Source organism: Garra rufa, chromosome 5, assembly GCF_049309525.1.
Source record: "Garra rufa chromosome 5, GarRuf1.0, whole genome shotgun sequence".
NCBI lineage: Eukaryota > Metazoa > Chordata > Actinopteri > Cypriniformes > Cyprinidae > Garra > Garra rufa.
The window spans coordinates 12,313,604-12,335,875 of NC_133365.1; the positions used below are offsets into that span (position 1 = coordinate 12,313,604).

At 36.8% G+C, this 22,272-nt stretch overlaps 1 protein-coding gene across 7 annotated transcripts in view; it reads right to left on the reverse strand.

Annotated features, from left to right (window-relative positions):
* The window catches only part of ncor1 (nuclear receptor corepressor 1), a 95,939-nt gene that overhangs the window by 44,679 nt on the left and 28,988 nt on the right, over window positions 1–22,272 (reverse strand). For all 7 annotated transcript variants that reach the window (XM_073839504.1, XM_073839498.1, XM_073839497.1 and 4 more), the window contains exons 10-17: window positions 19,893–20,065; window positions 17,649–17,739; window positions 16,661–16,839; window positions 16,520–16,574; window positions 16,193–16,294; window positions 2,929–3,059; window positions 2,072–2,262; window positions 406–504 (exon numbers count right to left, since the gene is read on the reverse strand). In XM_073839504.1, coding sequence (XP_073695605.1) covers window positions 406–504; window positions 2,072–2,262; window positions 2,929–3,059; window positions 16,193–16,294; window positions 16,520–16,574; window positions 16,661–16,839; window positions 17,649–17,739; window positions 19,893–20,065 — 1,021 coding nt within the window. The remainder of the gene's footprint in view (window positions 1–405; window positions 505–2,071; window positions 2,263–2,928; window positions 3,060–16,192; window positions 16,295–16,519; window positions 16,575–16,660; window positions 16,840–17,648; window positions 17,740–19,892; window positions 20,066–22,272) is intronic.

The following is a 22,272-nucleotide window of genomic DNA, read 5'->3' on the forward strand; positions in this document are numbered from 1 at the left end:
GTGAGAGACGGGAATAAACAGTAAAATGAACTAGATGTCATAACAGTGAAAGAACAGGAGAGAAATAATGCTGATTCGTCAGCCTCAGGGATCAAATCCTCTATGCTTCTGTACAGCAGTCCGTCTATCACAATAGCATTCGAAGCAAACCCCCACAAACGCACACGTACACCACGCTGCGGTCAGGGAAAGTGGCAAACTAGGTGACTTTCAGGCTTTGTAATGAGGTCGGAGAGGAACAGCTCACACTCACACTTCCACAGACTGACCACATGATCAGCAGACAGACATCAGAGACGCACCTTTTTGAGAGGTGACAAAGTGAGTGTGTGTGCTGATGTGAGAAGCAGTTTGAACAGAAAGAGAGAGGGAAAGTATGCGTGAGAAAAAAAAAATTAAGCTTACCTCGTGTTTCAACGCTGGCTGCAGCAGAGGGTTTCGCAGGCTCTCGTGCTGGTTTCTGCACTGGCTCAGGTTTAGAGGGGGGTGTGGGCTCTGGGAGAACTAAGCAACACACAGAATAAACCATCAGGGCTTGGGCTCATTTGTGCTTGTGTGAAAGTTGGATGTATTATAAGTAAATCAGTTTGTTCGGACTGATTTTTTTAAAATAAAACAACAACAACAAAAAACACCACATCACTAGTTCTCAGGTGTTCCCAGAAGTTATTTTACATTTCAGTTTTGTGTAATTGTGTAAATGTGAAACAGTTTAACTGAATGAAAAAAAGTCTCTACAATAAGGTACACTGGAAAAAAAGAGATCTTACTTAGTATGTTTGTTTTGTTTCTAGTCAAAATAAATAAAAATTCTTCAATTTTACTTAGCCCACTGGTAGATAATTTTAGTTATTTTAAGCAAACTGCACTTAATTTAGTTTTCCCCCCTGGAAACAAGACTAAATATCTTATGTCATTTTGCTTATCTAGTAAATGCATCTTAATTGAATTTTTAGACATTTTGACTAGAAACAAGACAAAATACTAATAAGATAAGCCTTTGTTTTGCAGTATGAGATTTTAAAAATCCTTTTACTAATACATATATTTTTTGCTTATTTTTAGTTAGGCCCGTAACTCAGATATTTACTTTTTACATGTTTACTGGCCCCTTTTTAACCATAAATGCCTGTCTTGCACTAGCTCTGCGATGCGTGTCCACATTATGTAATCATGTTGGAATTGTCACACGCAGTTAGTTCTTCACCTGCGTACTTCGGTTTAAAAAGGTAGGGTAGGGTGTAAAACTCATTTCTCATTTTTTCCTCCAACTTCAAAACCATTTGTAAACTTTCCACCTACATCATGCATGACCTTTCCAACGTAATTACGCAATGTGTGAATTTGAGTTGCAAAATGAGCATTTGTGGTTAAAGTGCCCTTTTTTTTTTTTTTTTTGAGAATGTTCGTTTCGCTACATATGACCCTTATTCCTCAGCTGGGATCATGTAGAGTTGCAAAAGAGTTGTAAAAATTCTGAAAATCTTTCAGAGCTTATAATTTGTTTAAAAAAATATAACATATTACACATTAATGAATAAATGAGTATATATAAAATTATTTAATTCACAAGGCTAGTGCCATGTCTGTGATTTTTTTTTTAATTCATGTAAGCTATAGCTTGTGATCTTTACATCAAAACACACTCATGATTTTATGACGTCAATTACTGCTTTATTTAATCAGAAACAGTCTAAATTTTATTCGTGTATTCGACTTTCATTTTATTAGAAGTAGGCCAACAGCGCCTCCTATGGAATTAAAACTCCTTACCGAACGTGCATTAGAACCCGGAGGAGGCTGCCGCTGCTGCCACTACAAGTGTGATTACTGTTTACACTATCACACACCGAAAGCGTCATTCTGTATGTGCGAGACATCAAATTTTTTTTTTTTTTTTTTTTTTTTATCGGGCCGACATTGACATTTAAAAGCCATTATTGTCAATTTCCGATATCAGTCCTATAATATTGTGCATCCCTACATCAAACCAAATGTTTATATTGGCAAGGCATAAAATCACTGGTCAGACAGAACAAGTAACAGCTGTGCATGGGCATTTGGGTGTTACCTGGCTCAGGTGGGGGTGGAGGTGGTTCCTCAGCCACCACAGATGCAGCCTCATTATTGGCCATAGAGCGAGTGGTGATGCGGCCCTTACGACGGCCCTGGCTGTTGGCGGTCTTTCGGCCGCGTGGCGTGCTCTGCTCCTTACCCTCCTCCTCCTCTCCCTCACACTTCTCTTTATCTTTACTGATGTCCCTGCAGAGGCAAAGGCGAGGAATAAAGGCTCTCCTCCGCACTGAACTCAATTCAAACATCTATTCATACGGTCAGAGCGAGCAGAACTCAGAGTTACAAACTCAGACAATGTGCAAGTTTCTCCCCTGCTATGATGTACTAGTATTTTAGAGTTTATCACGGAATGTTCATAACAGGAGCTCACACAGATCTCAAAAACATTTCTGTATTTTGTGTATTTACAGAAAAAAAAAAAATCACTATTAATTCTAGTTTTTGTTAAATTCCTGGTAGTGAAATAACATGTCCCGAGTAAAGCACACTGGCTCATCCAAACCAAATGAGTTGACGTTATTCTTAAGCCCCCGTTACAATAAGGTTCACCTCACAGACAACAGATCTCCTCACCTTCTTTAAACTCCTGCTCACTCATTGAGAGAGCAATCTATCTGCTATCTATTATTTGAGTGGTTTGAGAGAAAAGGTTACTTTCTAACTTTTCAAAAACTGCAAACATTGCAATTTCAACACTGAATCCTGCATTCTGTACCAACAGAACAATAATTTTCTTCAGTGTGCATGTGGCCTTTGAGGTTTCACAGTGGAGCTGGAGCAAAAGGGCGAATTGAGGCCAGTTCATCACACCCATCCAAAGAAAATGGTAGAAAAAAAAAACATGGGACTTACTTAGAGTCCTCCTTTTCATCTTTCTCCTCCTCTTCCTTCTTCTCCTCGTCCTCTTTCTTCTCTGATTTCTCCGATTTGTCCTCTTCGTTCTTTTCGTCTGTCTTGTCTTCCTGTGAAGGTCGCGTTATCTGCTTTAAAAGGAAAAGAACCACAATAAAAGAAGCATTTGGACAGCTGACCTTTTTAATAGCACAGACCTGTGACCAGGTTTCTATCACAGGAATAATCAGCAGTTATCCTTAAACTATGTAAGCCAAGCTCTGAGGCAAAGAAATGCTTATGTCAAACCCCAAAAGGGCAATATGATGAAATATGATTCTAACAAATATTTCATCAAAGTGAATATTTTATCTACATATATTAAGCTCATCATCTTTGTTGCACTTGGTTGCACAATGAAGTTTTTTAAAATCAATAGTGACTAGTTAGTGCTGTTAGAACTAGTTATATATATATATATATATATATATATATAACAGGCACACAAATGGAAAATGTGTGCAGATCATGTCATAAGAATAACTTCTTGACTATAATCACACTGCTGTTTCCTTCGCATGGAAACTTTCAAGTCAAGTTTTGGGAGAACCCAAGAGTTTTCTACATTTCACAGTTTCACAGTGCCATTGTGACACAGACCACAAAACGGATCTGACTTCAGTTTAAACCCAGACAGCAAACCGAAACGCATGCTCCAAATCATTCCTGCTCTGGACTGAATCAGACAGAATTCCTGTCTGGTTACTGCTGATCTATCTCGGTCTCTCCCTTACTTTTTTCCATGAAAAAAAAAAAAACATTTCACACACATTCACTCATCACATCCCATCAGGCCTACTTTCCTAACAAGGAAAGTATAAAGCATTGCAATTCTACCATTTCTCATAATACCTGACAACAGAAAGGTAAAAAAAATCTGAATGATGAAGTCAGCATCAGTGTGCAAACTAGTTAGGACTGAATTACAAGAACAAAGTAGCCTGGCTAGACTATCTCAAACAAACAAAAAACAATCTTTAAACTTACCTTGTAACTTTTCATGCTCATTTTTTTCTGCCTTTCCAAACATATCTGATCTTCAGTGTGACGATAAGCACAGAACTCTCAAGATCTAACACATATGATACAAATACGCATGACTGTCATGACAGGAATGGCCAGACAGTATTTCAAAGGAGGCCCGACATCTAAACGTGCACGCCATACAATGATGTTAACATATGTGATGAAGACCAGGACATAGATGTCACCCTCAAAAAGAAAGGACCAAGAAGAAGGGGAAAAATGTGACTAGAGAAGAGGCAGATGATCAAGTGAGAGAAAAGCTAAACAGAGCAGGAATTGGCCAGCAGAACAAAGTCTTGTAGGTGGTGCTCACAAAACACAATGACCCTAATATGCTGTAAGTTTAGGTTTAAAGAGTTTAAAAAGTGTCAGGAGTAAAATCCATCAGTTTCCAATGTGAATAAACATACATAAAACAGATCAAAATTTTCTGAATTGGGCCCTTTGTATCTGTAGTCACATTTGATACAATAAATGCAGGTCAATGCTATGCACTACCATTCAAAAATGTGGTTTTGGGTAAGATTTTCAGTCACTGTATGAAAGAACTGCATTTTTCATATATTTTATTAATAAATTATTTTGACCAAGAAAAGTCTGATGTGATTGACCTATATTTATCCAACAGGTGCAAACAACATTATACAGCATCAGTAAAGTTGATACTCTACTGTAAAACATCTGGAGGCCAGAAGATTCAGTGCAAAAACTGAGAGATTTTAGGCTTATTGAGGTTTAGAGAAAGCAAATCTAATTTAACGAGATGTTTCACATCCATTTAAACTTTTAAACCCATCTAAGCTTTACAAGAAACCAATATTGGGAAATCAAATTTGCAATTTGAGTTAACTTGACAGCTTTCCAAACATGAGATCTTGTCATTAAGGTTATCGGCATGTGCAAAGCAGGTGACGTTATAGTTTTTTATAAACATGAAGGGAGCTGGGTCAGTTTACAATGATTACAAATGCAGGTTACACATTAAAACCAATGTAAACAAAGCAAAATTATCAAACTAAATATTTCGGTTTCTAATGTGAACATAGCCACTGTCGTCTAGTGCAGCATTTCATATGCAGGTCGACAGCCAGACAATTAAGTGAAAACGTAAGTGCAAGCAGTAAATGTAAGGTCTCCTTTAGACTAACATTAGTCTAAGTGCAGGACTGCCGTTGGTGGATAGGGCCTTTTTTCCCCTTTGGTTTGAAGAGGGAGCCAGTGTGCTAATGGCCCGAGGTTCTTTATCATGGTTGTTGGCGCGGACAGAGGAACTGGAACCCCTCCTCCTGCTCGGTCTGTTCCACGAAAGAGAAGCAAAGCACTGGAACAAGCAGGGCTCAGCCAACACAAACAAGCTGTGCAGCTGCCAGATGGGACCAAAAAAAATAAAAATGTCAGAACCTCTGCCACGGAGACGTGGAGAACAAATAAGGGGGTAGGAAGGGAAACTAAGATAATTCAGGTCAAAACAAAAATAAAAATGACAGAGAAAGGGGCCAACACATGAAAGACATATAGCAAGCACGAAGCGGACGCAAGATTCGTTCTCTAGGTTGAAGGGCATGAAGAGGATGTGCTTGTTTTAGTGCTCTCTTCCACTTATAGCACATTTACAATCTGTGAAACACTGACACAGATCACAATAAAAGCCCACTTCTGCCAGTCAGAGCTCAGTTAACAGTGACTTTATATTTCATCCAAAGATTTTTATACAGACCCTGGACCACAAAACCAGTCATAAGGGTCAATTTTTTTTAAATTAAGATTTATTTCATCTGAAAGCTGAATAAATAAGCATTCCGTTGATGCATGGATATAAATATTTAGAAAATCAGCTTTAAAGTTGTCCAAATGAAGTTCTTAGCAATGCACATTAATAATAAAAAAATCAAGTTGATATATTTACAGTAGGGAATTTACAAAGTATCTTCATGAAACATGATCTTTGCTTAATATCCTAATGATTTTTGGCATAAAAAAGCGATTATTTTGACCCATAAAATGTATTTTTTGGCTATTGCTACAACTATACCTGTGCTAATTATGACTGGTTTTGTGGGTCACATATGGGAATGATGGTATACTTCTTTATAAACTATGACCCTTTCAACAACCAGTTTAACTGCTTATAACAGATATGCTGGTGTCTAAAGCAGTGTAATTACAAACTAAAACTATTTACCAAACAAAAATTACTTAAGTAATGTTGCTTTAGCTGAATATGTTTAAGATGATCTACTAAAACTGAAAAAAAAAAAGAATAAATAGTATAGTATATAATATTAAAATAACAGTGTTATAGAGTAGTTTCTGTTCATGTTCCGATGAAAAGTCAAGATTTTACTCATTCATGTGCTGACCTTATCATTGTGGAAATGAACAGGTTTACACAAAGCAGGAGGAGGTTGTCATCTTTGACCAATTTTACTGCAATAGCAGCTTAAAGACATTATTTTACTGAATGTGGGTAAAAACTATACAACAGCAACTCACAAATCCACAATTTTGGTCAAAGCACATTTACACTTTAAATCTCCAAGCATGCCACAAGAAGTTACACAACATGGTTGTTGCATTCTTACATCATTATTAACTGTTTAGGATCAAATAGAGAAAACTTATTCTTAATCATTATTGATGTGGCTTAATTACACTTTAGAGTTTGTAAGAGCTTTGAGATGCCTTCTAGCATACAGAAAGTTCTTTCTAAAGGTAAATATGCATCTAAATAGTTCCAGGTATTATATTGGTTGTCAGTTAGGCATAGAATTATGCCAGGATCAAAAAAGAGGGCTGATCTCCTAAAGCCAGGGAAGTGATGCAACATTTTCAAAATCGATTAGTTGACTAGTTGACAAATCAGTATTAAGGAAAAATAATTAGGCTGGTTTGGGTTCATTAGAGACATTTTCGTAAGACACTTTGTTTTTCAAAAACAGCTGGAGCACAATGGAAAAGAACAGAATGTGGGATATCCTGAATGTGTATAAACACACACCAAGGCTTTTATAACCAGTTACTAACAACACTTGAACACTTAGCAAACAGAACAGCTTATTAAAGGCTGCATGAATTCAATTTTAAAAATGTTTTTACAAGCTACATTAACAGACAGGTTTTTCTTTTCTTTTTTTTTTAAGCAGAATGGATCTATTCAAATCAGAGGAAGTAAGAATTAAAAATTAATCTACTGTCAATATTCAAATATCGCCTTATCTTTTATTGGAAACTTTAGCTTTACAGCTTTGAGTGAACCTTTGGACACACTTCATTCAGTATCTGTACTCATTGTGTGACAGAGGTGAAGCAGTTGTGAACCACAACCTGCACTTTACATAATTACTGCAAAACTCTCCATTTGATTCACAGAGCTTAATGGCAAGTTATGCATTTTAGAACTTTCTCAATTCCCAGCAAAATAAATGTAATTTGATTTGGTGACAAATGTGAAATGTGGAAAGGAGGCTGTAAAAACAGTATCATGATTTTCTAAATCAAGTAAAGTAACAGGAAAGACCATCACAAGCTCCTGCAAAAGCTCAAGTAAACCAATCAAGAAAGGGAGTGAGAGGGGACCAGGCCAAGAAAAAAATGCAACTTGCAAACAAAATTGAGCATCAAAACTATTTTGATTTGGCTTGATTCACCTAAGATTGATCTTTTAATCTATGCCCTTATTATGATGGTTGAAATTGTGCCAAAATTTATTAGAAGCACACCTCCCATCCTGTAGATGTCACCTAGTCAATAGCAGACTCACACGTGGGATGATGACAGTAACTGATAATAATTTTAAAATAAATAATTAGTTTAAACCATAGTAATGATAAAACTGAATATTTACTATAAAACTACAATAATAATCTCACTATTATCAACACTAAACAAAAATGCACCCTTTATGTATAATAAATAAACCTTATCCATGGTTTGTGCCTCTAACCAAAAACAAGCATGGAGCCCTACAATCTCTCCGAACAATTACAACAGCCTCCAAAAGCATGCAAAAATTACTTCACATTGACTCATTCATACAGTACCTTCATCTATATGCTATCTGCCCCTCATGAATGTCCTTTTCATCCCATTATATATCCCAGAATGCAGTGGCGCCGAGGCCAGAGTTAGTGACAGGAACAGGCTGAGCAGGCGAGCGCGCCTCGGGCTCCCTGACAGCAGCGTTGCGCTGGATCAGATCCTCAGCTGCGGGACCCGGCTCGCAGATCAATGCCGCATATTCCGAGAAAGCATGCCACGAGGGTTGTTTGAGCTTGCTAAAGAAGCGGTGGCATCTCCATCTCACACACACACAAAAAAATGTGTGTGAGCGCTAGCTAATCTGGGTGCTAGGGTCAACCCAGGTAATCCCCGCGGGGTGGAGGGAAGAGGAGACTGACCGATCTTAACCCAGCCCCGTCAGGATTTTGATTGGCACAGCAAGCTGCTCCACAACTTTCTCACTGGTGTCGGTACAAATGGCGCATACCACTGCGCAGCTCAGGAGGGGTGTCTCGCGTACACACACACACATTCTCCAACCCTCCCTCTTTCTCCGAAAAAGCTCTAGTGGGACGGCAGAACACACGGGCTGCCAGTTCAAAAAGGAAAAAAAGGAATAAGAGTTTGTTCTTCCCGCTTATGCATATTTTTCTGGCTTGTTCTCTTTCTAAAACATTCTCAGGGGACTCTGGGAACAGAAAGCTTGAGCAGAAGTTTGTTTGGAACAGTACTCCACGTGAGCTGAACTCGACTGACACAAACACTTTTATGGGTCTCTAATGTGGAGCAGGGTCATACACTCCACCCACACACAGGCAAGCTTGGTTAACAGACTCCGCACACACACACACACACACACACACACACACACACACACACACACACACACACACTCACACACACTCACACACACTCACACACACTCACACACACTCACACACACACACACTCACACACACACACTCACACGTTGGGTTTACATGTTTTATGGGGACATTCCATAGGCGTAATGGTTTTTATACTGTACAAACCGTACTTTCTATCGCCCTACACCTAAACCTAGCCCTCACAGGAGATTGTGCAAACTTTTACTTAATCAAAAAAAAAACTCATTGTGCATGATTTATAAGCCTGTTTCCTCATGGGGACCTGAGAAATGTCCCCACAAGGTCAAAATCTACTGGTATTCCTATCCTTGTGGGGACATTTGGTCCCCATAACGTGATGAATACCACACACACACACACACACACACACACACACACACACAGAGAGAGAGAGAGAGAGAGAGAGAGAGAGAGAGAGAGAGAGAGAGAGAGAGAGAGAGAGAGAGAGAGCGCTTTAAAGATAAGATAAAAAAAAATGAACCTGCTTGCCCTCTCTTTTTAATCAGTATGTGAACATAAGAATCACAACAGGTGGTGGAGGAAACCAAGACTGCGCTGTATTTAATCCAGGTAGCTAAATAGACACCAGGAAACACTTACGGCCACATATGCAAACAAAAACAGCTGCGCATACGCCTGCTTGCGAAAGCGCCTGGGGCTACTGGGGGCTGAAGGGTCAGGGAGCGTATATGTGTGTGTGTGTGTGTGTGTGTGTGTGTGTGTGTGTGTGTGTGTGTGTGTGTGTGTGTGTGTGTGTAACAGATCAGATCATCTCCTCATTACTGCAGCTCAACTCCTGACTCAAAGACACATGCTTTCAATGACCCGCAGCCTCAGCTTGTGATCTGCATGGCAGCGGTGTTCACAGAAGTCCCCTGTTACACACGCTCTTATCTTGCGCTGTCCACACTCTTTAGATTGAAATATAGCTGTTATTAATGCCGATTATGTACAGCAGCTGCTCACACACACGCACACAGGCGACAGAGGGCTAATCGAGTTAGACAGGCCGTGTAGATGCTCATCTCATATGTATGATAATATCAGAGATATATCACCTGGACACCAAGCAGAGCTTGTGTAACTTGGTTTGTCTGGCATTTACCAAATGTTAAACACATTTACTTATAATTTAATATGTTTAGCCAGAAAAAAATATGTTTTTGGTTTATTGAAATTCTTCAAAAACATTCTCACGGTAAAGGAGATCGCAAGCATGTGAAAAAGAGTGAAAATAAAGTTTTAAAGCACCCCCATGAAAACAAAACCAAGAGAGAGAGGATTTAATGGGAAGTGAGGACTTTAGGGGAAGAATAATTTATAGGATATTGTTTATTAAATTGGATGACCAAAATGTAACACCACAATACCAGTGTCTGTAGTATTTCACACATTGAGAAAAGAAGAATACCAAGAATACACAAAACAGTGTGTAGTTAGACTACAAGAGCTTTTGTCACAGACAATCTTGTTGTGTTAATGTCACCTTAAATTAAAAAAAAATTATAAACCAAATGTTGTCAATTAACAAATAGAACTTTTCAGTTCTACAGACTCTCATCTATCAGTCATTAAATCTTTATTAAAGGAATAGTTCGGCCAAAAATGTTCTCACTCTGTTCTCACTGTTATGTGAAACACAAAAGATAATGTTTTGTAGAATGTTGGTATAAAGTATTATCTTTTCCGTATCACAGAAGAAAGAAAGTCATGCAGGTTTGAAATGACATAAAGGTGAGCAAATGACAGAAGTTACATTTTTGGTTGAACAGTTCCTTTAAAGCACAGTTCAGTTTAACCAAAAAGATGGAGCATACAAAACGCATGTTATTTTTTTTAATATAGTAAAATTTTAACTCAATTAATTTAGTTTATTTAGGCGGAGGGGGGGCTAAATAACTTATTTTTATCTTCTGTAGCTTCTGAAGGGCAGTGCTGAATGAAAAAAAAAAAAAGATATTTAGGCGAAATAAGAAATATTTACACATCTCCATTGTGTTCAAAAGTTTTCACACCCCCCCTCCCTCGGCTCTTAACGCATCGATTTTCCTTCTTAAGCATCAGTGAGTGTTCGAACCTTCTGTAATAGTTGCATATGAGTCCCTCAGTTGTCCTCAGTGTGCAAAGATGGATCTCAGAATCATACAGTCATTGTTGGAAAGGGTTCAAATACACAAAACTGCTGAAAAACCAAAGAATCTGTGGGACCTGAAGGATTTTTCTGAAGAACAACAGGCAGTTTAACTGTTCAGGACAAACAACTATGACTAAAAAAAAGAAAGGGAAAAAAAAACCAGTTGTGGATCATTCAGGTAACAACACAGTATTAAGAATCAAGTGTATGTAAACTTTTGAACGGGGTAATTTTTTATAAATTCAACTATTGTTTTCTTTTATGGACTATATCTAAATGTATTTTATGTGAAATACCTTATTCAGGTAAAAAAAAAAAGAACATGCATTTTGTATGAATGTAAAATATTTAACATTTCACATATTCTGCAAGGTGTATGTAACCGTTTGACAATAACTGTATGTATTTTGTCAAGTCCAGGTTGTTACAAACAAAATTCAAGTTCAAAGTAGGCTATTAATAGTTTCTTTTTAATTGAAAAGGCTAATATTGAGGTTATCAAGATAAGATTATTTGATTTTGACTGGGACATGGAAGCTGAAGGTTAAGATTACCCTCGAAAGCATCATGGCCAAGGGTAACGTTATTTCTCTTATTACATTAGACTTCAGATTTAATCAGATTTAAATAACTATGTTAACTATTGGAAAGCTTTAACGAGTTGTTACTTTTACTCACAACGGTAACTTAAAACAACACCTAAATAATATGGGTAAATTTGGTTAACATTAACCAATAGCCTGCACTGCCAAGGTGACATTTAGAAAAAAGGTGGAAGAACAAGCAATTCTGATTAAAGATCATAAAAATAAATACATATATTTTTAGAATAACCTGCACTGATAAATCGGTCTGGCACAATTCAACCTTAGGGTAAGTTTAGCAATCAGATAACCACCTGGTTTGGGTGACACGGCCAGATTTCACCCTCCTAAAACACTGTGTTTGGGTAAGCATGCATGTGAAAATAAGAAACCTCAGATACTACGCTCCAACAGCTTTAAAGTTTAGAGTTTGAAACTCTCATGTTCGCCTCTTTTCCCTCTGTGGTCCCTGACAGCAGCATGGAGCCTCCCGGCTGTGCCAAACAGATAAAACAGATTCCTGGAAAGCTGTGCAGCCCTCCATAAATCAGAGAGAGCAAGAGAGAGACTCTCAAAGCGCAGACGCATTTTTGTCTGATAACCTGCGCACACACACATGGTCTGAGTTCCTATAACACATCGTCAACAGCGCACAAAAACAACCACAAAACACACCCTCCCATAAAAAAAGAAAATGCACAACCTCACATTAAGCATGATTCAAACACACCCCCTCTCATAAAAAAAAAAGTCAAAACACAGGGGCCATTTAAAAGCACACACTTTCTCAGACTGAGATGCAGATGTTGTAACAGTGCATACTAAACACTAGGGGGCTTCTTGAGTACTGGATCTCAAAACAGTCCTTCTGCTTGTTTGCAATCACAAGAATGAATGCAAATTCAATCAACCCCTACACAACAGCTTGCAATTTGGCGAAGAAAAAAATTCAGAGAGAAAAAAGCATTATAACCTACTTAAAATGCTGTCTTGCAATGAATGCTATTGTGAAGTGAACATCTACTGCAATACACAACACAAATCAGCTACAAATTTATGTTTGTAGCTGTTAACACTGAAAAATATAAGCTTTCAGAATTGTGACTTTAGCACCTGTTTAGCACTTGTTAAATCTTTTAAGTATCTTGTGCTCACACAAAGGCTGCAATTATTTGATCAAAAATACAGTTCCACAGTACAATTGTGAAATATTACTACAAATTTTAAATAATTTTCAACAGCCATTGCTTCAGTCTTCAGTGTTTAATTTTGCTATTGTGAATTCACAAACACTACAATTCATTTAAAAAATAGGTCCCACTTTATATTAAGTGTCCCTAATACCTGTGAAGTTACATGGTAACTAGATGTGTACGTAGCATGTAACTACAGTGTATGTACATATTGGTACATTGTATCTACAGCTCTAATACTGGTGTAATTACACACATGTAACAACTCACTGAATAGCATTTGTAAGAACAATTTTGTAACAACAATATGTACTCACAGAAGTTTTTACACTTCCACATAGACGTCAATACTGCAGTTACCAGTTTGGAATGCCCGGAAACATTATTGAAATCGTGATGATTCCTATGTAGGCTACATATAATTTTTGTATTCATGTATTTGTGAACACTGAATTAGAATTAAAGTATCAATTTGTAAAACCAGTGTACTTACATGGTAACTCCTCAGGAACTGTCTACTTAATATAAAGTGTAAAATGGTCACAACTTACAGAGTAATATATTAAATGTAAACCTCTGTGCAACTCTTTAATTTCAGTGTACTTACATGATAACTCCTCAGGAACTGTCTACTTAATATAAAGTGTAAAATGGTCCAGCCTGGTCTCATTGTTTATACGTTGGTATGTATACGTATTTTTAGATGCACAATTTAGATGTATTTCAACGTTTAAAACGTACAAATAGCTACGTATGTTTTGCCAAAAACGTAAAATATTTACGTATCTTTCATTTCATTAAATATTCGTATCAATGCCTTTTTATCATTTTATTAATACGCGATTTATATTTTTAGCCCCCTTAACCTACCCCCAAACCTAAAGCATTTTATAGCAAATATAAAAGGATATAAATCGTAACTGACAAAAATATATGCAGGGAAATTACCATTTTTTCTAACAATATAGCATAAAAATATTTTTATAGTCACTAATCACACTCCTACCTCTAAACCTAATGTTAACCATATCTCTCTCAGTACAGTAATCAAAAAAAACATGACAGACAAAAAATTGCAATTACAATCATTTATTTAATGCAAAATATCAACAGCCATACCAAAAAGTAATCCAAATGGCGATGCTTTTGCAGCCGCAGTCCTCTCTGGCAGAATACAGTAGGTTTTGTTTGAGGTGCAGAGCGGAATTAAAGTTATTATTCGCTGAAATATTATCCAGATTATTTTCCTGATCCTCTCCGTAAATGCGGTCAAAGAGTATGCGCCCGCGCAACATTCAAACATATCTCACCAGAAACACGGCATGTCGTAAACTGTGACGAATGCTGGCGAGAGCCAATGAGAGCTCGATTTTCCTGCCGTAAAAACTGCCGTTTCCTGACGCGGTTGTATTTGAATTCGTAAAATAAAGATAAAGATTTGAATTTGGGCATGTTCCTCGCAATGGTATGGATTCTGAAGATCTTATAGCGCACAAATAAAATTGTTTCATTTTATAATTATGATGCGTGTTCGGCGTATTTTATGGTTTTATTGTTAGTCGCAGGGATGTCAGAAAACGCCTGCTGTGTCCCACCGCTACAAACGAAGTTAATATTACATAAATGGTTAAACGATTGTAGAAATGTTATTTATTTTAAAGGTTTAAAGTGCAGTCTTGTTAAACATTATGCTTACATATGCTTGGAATAGAGTTGGCAACAGAAATCACACAGAACAGGATGGAAAGTTATAATTTCATATTAAGTAAACTATTTAATAATGCATTTGAAAACACAGTTTATATATATTACTCTGTAGGTTGTGAGCATTTTACACTTTATATTAAGTAGACAGTTCCTGAGGAGTTATCATGTAAGTACACTGATATTAAAGTGTTGCACAGAGGTTTACATTTAATATATTACTCTGTAGGTTGTGACCATTTTACACTTTATATTAAGTAGACAGTTCCTGAGGAGTTACCATGTAAGTACACTGGTTCTACAAATTGATACTTTAATTCTAATTCAGTGTTCACAAATACATGAATACAAAAATTATATGTAGCCTACATAGGAATCATCACGATTTCAATAATGTTTCTGGGCATTCCAAACTGGTAACTGCAGTATTGAAGACTGTGTGGAAGTGTAAAAACTTCTGTGAGTACATATTGTTGTTACAAAATGTAGTTACATAATTCTTGTTACACATGTGTACTTCCAGAAGTGAAAAAAGTGTTGTTACAAATGTCCTGTTACACATTTGTACTTACAAATGCTATTCAGTGAGTTGTTACATGTGTGTAATTACACCAGTATTAGAGCTGTAGATACAATGTACCAATATGTACATACACTGTAGTTACATGCTACGTACACATCTAGTTACCATGTAACTTCACAGGTATTAGGGACACTTAATATAAAGTGGGACCAAAAAATATATGTGATGCAGGTGTAATATATGTGCTTTAATTATTTACATGCGTCTAGGTTACATAGGTGCGTCTCAGAGTGGCTTCGTTCACAGTAAATGCTGCTCCGCACAAACAGTTATCATTTATATGCGTGAAGCAACTCCACCCCATCTTTGCATATTGCTGTGAGTCTGCATTTATTATAACGTTCATCTGGGAAAGCAACGTGCACTATTTCATCAGATTTGTAAGGCAAATCATTTATAAACCTACGCAAACACCGGAGAATACATCAACATTTTTCTTAATATGCTAATAACTGTTCATCGAGATTTCAAAATAAAAGTTTAAACCTTTACTCAGAGTTTACACGTTTTGATTGGCTGTAGCATTTCTGACATAAAGAAATGGCCATACAGTACAGATTAAGTGGACATTTGAACTAAATATTGTTTCGTCAATATTAAACAAGGATTAGATCACGCTGTAAAGTGTTAAAAGAATCATCATGCATGCATTTGTTATAATGCATAATGTACATTATTGTTTATAATACGCCATGCATTTTAACAGTTTTGTTTAATAAAACCATGATTACTTGCTTTTGATACTTTATTTTAACTAATTATTATTGCCTCATTGCAAAAGTTATTGTTCGCTTAGGTCTATTTTTGTTACCACAAAAAATTTTTTTATACTTATATATCAGAATAATCAACCAAATACTTGATTACCATTACTCAAACAGCATCTACCAAAAAAGTGAATGCAAATGCAATAGTTTTGAGACCATAATAACAATTAAAAAACAAAAAAATCCACTACTCTTACTATTCCTGCAGTACATAGCATGTATACTGCAGACAAATGTTCCATATAGCCTATAGAGAACACCTGGATAACTATATTTGTCGAAATGTGCAATAGAGCTTGTGAAGTGAAAAGAGCAAAAATATATATATATATATTTTTTTTTAAATACCTGATTCCTTCGTCGTCGATTTCCAAAATTTCTTCTGACAAGAGTTTTATAGTTCTGACTCTTCTTAGTCAGATAATAGTACAGCACACAATCAGACACACACTGTGGAGAGAGAAAACAAATACAGCTGCATCACTTTGGCTTGGATTTGAAAAGAAAATACCATAACGCAATGAAAAAACGCTGTCTGTGGATGGGGAGGTGCAATCTGAGTCAGTAAAGCTGTTACAGTGCTTCAGAGTTCAAACATTCACTGATGAACATCCAGGGATGTTTTGGGTGTGACAGCAGTCCACCATATTCAAAGTCACAAAACAAAAAACCCACCTTTCTCTCCAGAAATGAAGCGATCAGCCCAAAGTTTTTTGGATGCTGCACAAACCTGTGTTACAGAAGAGACAAAGGTGAGATAAAAAATAAAAGTACATTTAGACTCACTTAACATACCAAAATAAGCCAGTTACTCACTTTTCCTTGAAGATCTCCTTCTCGTGTTCGGTCCAGACATTCATGAACTGGCGGGATTTGTAGACCTTCATTGGGTCATCCATCAGACCGTTCATATTGATGAACTTCACTCTCCGCTGTTCAGAATCGTACATCATGGGAGGAATGACGGACAACTGCCTCATCTGTTTCTCATTGTTCTGAGAAAGACAAAAAGGTGTCCAGGATGGTTCAGCAGTGCTTGTTTACATTACTCTAGTCTCAGCCTCCGACGGCACACCCACAGTCCATTCACTGACCATCTGATGTACGCCGCACACAAAACTTGTGACTTGCTAATAATCACAAGCTCCAATCAAATTACTTGATTGCAACACAACTTCCAGGACTAGGACCAGTTTTTTATGAGTCCTCCAGGAAACAAAATTGCACTTATTTACAAGATTTGCCAAGCAAATGGCATCAAAATCATTGATAGTTTTACATTTGTGCATTTAGCAGATGCTTTTATCCAAAGTGACTTACAAAAGGGCCATTTGTCAAACAGCCAACAATATTTGTAATACAGAATTCCCAGAATTGCAAGATTAGGAAAATAGGCAAAAGCATTTATTACAGTAAACCTAATATCCTCATATCAGAATTGTACACCCCGTTTTGTTTTCTTGTCCGTAAAATAATCTAATATCAATTATGATCACAAATCTACACACATTACTGATAATTATTCAGTTTAGTTCAGATTAGTGTTTTTCGAAGTGTCTCTTAAGGTAAGCCTACCATTAAACGATACATAAAAGAAATAAACTGTGGTTGGCCTCTGTCCTGTCTAAGTGGGTGGTTCTTAATCAAAATAAACTGTAAAGTACACCAGATTTTATGCTGCATAATCTGTGTGATAACAACTGACTGCAATGGCTCACAGGAAATAATACAGTCTGATGTATGGGAGAAGGCCCTTTCTGTACTTAGGGTTAAGCTTTTTCAGATATATTAACCAGAGGTTTACCTCCTGCTCCGAGAGGCCGTCAATGATCTCAGATATCTCGTGTTCACTTCTTGCGATGGTGGCAGACAGGCCTGTCCCCCTCTGGCCCACCCTAAAGACGGGAAGGATGAAGCATGGTTAGAGAAAGAGTTTCTCTGTTCCTGGCTTTGTTGTCTCCGTACCATGTAACAGCGCTTTCCCAAGCAAGCTACCAGACCAGAGTCCCACCCTGTTTCTTCTACCACAAAAAGCCTTTGAAGCAGTGGTTACAGCTATTGGCAAGATTCCTCCGGGTCTATTCATGAGCTCTACAGCTCTGAACTTCTATGGTTTAGAGACGCTTCCAGCAACAATAGCTACATACCCTGGCTTGTCTAAACAATCAAGCAAACAGCGCTCACTGAAGTTGGATGGTTTGATGTGAATGAACAGAACTACAGTCCTGCAACCTTTATGAGGGGAACAAGGAAAACTAATTTAGGGAAAAGCACAAAGTGCCAGAACTAACAAGAAGGTCTAAAATGGTCATGCAGAGGATTGAGAAGTAAAATTCTTTTTCAAAACTGGATCAGTTTGTTTAAACAATGGCTATAACCAAATGATTTATGACATTGACTTCTGCTAATGGCTTTCAAATGTGCATTTTTTTTTTTGAAGATTATGTCTTAAGTGAACATTTACAGAAAATCGGATGTGTATCAGTACATTTAATACATGCATTCAGTCCTAAAGGATTAGTTTACATCCAGAGTTAAAATTCCCTGATAATTTACTCTCCCCATGTCATCCAAGATGCTCATGTCTTTCTTTCTTCAGTCGAAAAGTAATGAAGATTCTTGAGGAAAACATTCCATGATTTTTCTCCATATAGTGGAAGCCAACGGGTTGAAGGTATAAATTGCAGTTTCAAAGCAGCTTCAAAGGGCTCTACACAATCCCAGCCTAGGAATAAGGGTCTAAGTGTCTTATCTAGCAAAACGATCAGTCATTTTCTACAAAAAAATAAAGATTCATATACTTTTTAACCACAAATGTTCATCTAGCACTAGCTTGACTTCACTCATTACATAGTCACTTTGGAAAGGTCACGTGTGAAGTAGGTGGACGAACCTTAATTTCTTTTTGACTGGAGAAAGAAAGACATGAACATCTTGGATGACATGGGGGTAGGTAAATTATGACACCTTTAAAGTGACACTAGCTTAATATACTAACTGTGATTTAATAAGAATCATGTATATTCTAATTATGAGTGTGTGTGTGTATATATATATATATATACACATACATACATACACATAATTAGAATATATATTGATTCTTATTAAATGTATATGTATGTATGTATGTGTATATAATTTATTTTTTGTCTCACAAGACAGCTCTCTGTCACTTTATCATATTTACAAGCTCTATTTGCACTATTTTGTTTGCATTGCACTACTCTGTCTGGTTTGCACTCTCTGCCATGTGCCCTTTTTTGTATATTGTATTTTTTTAATATATTATATGTATATTTGTAATTTTTTGTCTTTCTCAATTCTCTGTATGTCCTGTACATGTGGCAGAATTGACAATAAAGCTGACTTTGACTTTTGACTTGATATTTATGGTATACAGTGAAGATTATCAAAAATCAGTGCTGAACTTCATTGAACTTCTTTGTTTTTAATTAGTCTCACTTACTGACTAAATCAGTCCGAGCAGTTCTTGGCATATTCACTGCATAACATTACTTCATTATTGACGTTTTAGTCAAATAAAGTAGTCAAGAACTGTTAAATTCAGAATTAGTCAGTTCTTCGATTTTCCTCTAGTGGTAAAGAAGTCAAAGGCAGAAAGCAATACCATCAAAGTCTTATGCAATAACAAACCAGAATATCTATAAACTGGCTACTCTGCTTGATAAGATTTTGTTTTATCAGCAAAAACAGCAGCGTCTGTGTTTCTAGTGAATCAAGGTCAGTGGTATGTGAATGTTCCTCTGTTCCGCTTTAGTGGTGTTCCAGAAACAGTTCCCTGTAATTCAGGGAAGCCCTGCAACCTCTGTACCAGGAACTACCACAGATTGACCTCTGACCCTAGCACCCACAGGATCCCTCAATTCTGATTGGCCAACTGCTGAGTCTGGACAGAACATAGCACCTCAAGTGTTTACACAAGATGTTACATCACAACTGTGTCAGGGAAAAGCGATACTGTTAAATATGTGTGTATGGCAGAGCGTTCATTGGGTCATTATAGAAACTGGGGGGCCTGACTGACCTCTGGAAACGTTCCTGTTGCTCACGCTGTTTGCGGATCTCAGGAAACTGCCTCTCGTAGTATTCACGTGTACGGCTCTCCTTGGCTTTACGCCGTGGGTTGTTTTCCATCCGCTCAACTTTTTTCTCCCACTCTGTCATCAGCTCATCATACCGCTGGCAAATTTTTTGCTCCTAAGGAAACAATGGAAAACATTTGATCAAAATCAGCATTGTACAGTGATTCTGAGGAATTACCTAACAAAAGTCATATTCTCTTAATGTTTGTCATGTAATCCAAAAGCAAAAATAATAGCATAATACTGACCAAAAAAATGAATTCTACTGATGGGACAACAATGAGTATTTAAATGAACTCTATTTTCAATGAATCTGTTTGTTATTTCTTAGAAAAACAGTCAATTTTAGAATGGAAAAATGTACTATGGAAGTCAATGGCTTCTGTCAACTGTTCAGTTACCAGTAATCAAAATATCTTGTGTTTTAACAGAAGAAAGAAACTTGCACAGGTTTGGTATGACTTGAGGGAGAGTAAATTACATAATTTTCATTTTTAGGTGAATTTTAATTTTGAAAGGATATATAGCTATTTTTGCCTATGGAAGAATGTTTTCACCAAAGGTAATTGCAAATTTTTTATCAAATTTAGACTTCTTTTTCCCTGCAACTGCAAGTTTTTTCCTCAGAATTACTTGATATAAACTCGCAATTGTGAGTTATAAAGTCAGAATTATCTGATGAAAAACTTGCAATTCTGAATTTATAACTAGCAAATTAAGTTTGTATCTCGCAAATCTGACTTTTTTCTCAGTACACTACTGAGATACAAAATGTGCAATTGCGAGTTATGAAGTCCAATTCTAAAGGGAAAAAAGACGGATACTTTCTCAGAATTGCAAATTTATGTCTCAATTCTGACTTAATTTGCAATTGCGTGTTAAAGTCACAATTGCAAGAAAAAAAGTCAGTTGTGAATTTGTAAATCGCAATTCTGACTTGCAAATATAAGTTCATATCACACAATTCTGACTTAATTTCTCTGAATTGTTAGTTTATATCTCACAATTCTGATTTTATAACTCATAATTGCAAGTTTACATCTCAAAATTCTGAACTGTAAGCTGTAAACTTGTTTTTGTGAGAAAAAAGTCAGAATTGTGAGAATTTTTTTTTATTCAGAGAGAGAAAAAGGTTTCCATATTTGCCTGTCTGTACAGAAAAAGCATCACTTTGATGTAATCTCTTCTGAGAAACAGAACTGCATGCACTGGCTGTAGATTTGCACTTAGACTAAGAATCTTGTAGAAAGCGGAAAATAAACTACTCTGCTAATTTTGTTCCATTAACTCGAAAATATCTTGTAATATCTTTGTATTCTCTGTAATGTTCTTGGCCTGCAGTGTGACACACAAACCTGAAAGGACAGACAGAAAGAGACAGAGGAAGATAAAGTGAGCCAAAACAGGGAGAGAATGAGAGAGTGAGAACAAAGAGGTTCAACAAGTGCTGTCTCAATCAAGACCTGTACAGAGAGACAAGTGCCCTTGTGTCTGTACTACGGTACACACGGAACAAAAAACGGCTTGTTTTTCCTCTCTCTGAACAGTTAACCTTCCTCTTGGCTTTTGGCCATGTCACCTGACTGTTCTCAGTCCAGCAGGTCTGACCGACCCAGTCTACTAACAAGCAATTGCACTGAACTATACCCTTCCTGAGAACAAACCCATTTATATATAAAAATAAAAAAAAAGCAGCAATCATAATGCTTCCTTGTGGCTAGAGCAGCTTATTTTTAGAATTGAGTTAAAGAAAACACCGCCATTCAACAGTCCTGAACCACAAAAGACAAAGAAAGGACAGGCAAAAAGACACACACAGAGGAAATCGGCCAATCTTCATAACCGCTCAACACAATGTCGACAATATTTTAAGTGACAGGACATTTTACAGTCCACAAAAAGAAGAATAGTGACAGGACACAAACACAGCCATTCAGAAGACATGTAACATCTCATATATAGTTATGTGGAGCAGAATTTCCAACCAGCATGACGCCACACAAAAAGAAATGTATTGTTTGAGTGTTTAAATCTTGTTTCTTTACTGTACCACATATGTTTAGGCTACAGATTTAGAGGCATTATAACTGTTATAAAGAGACAACCTCTAACCTCTTCTGACAATGTAAGTCCAGACACAGACGACAAACTATAAATCATAAGCAAAAATTAGACTGATAAGCAAATGACAGCATGTACAATAAGCTTTAGAGATCAACATGGAACTCCTTATTAAGCATATGAAATTAGTCTGATTACTGTTCCTACAATGTATCATCATTATCTGTTAATTACTTTGTCTTTTCTAATTAGTCATAAAGT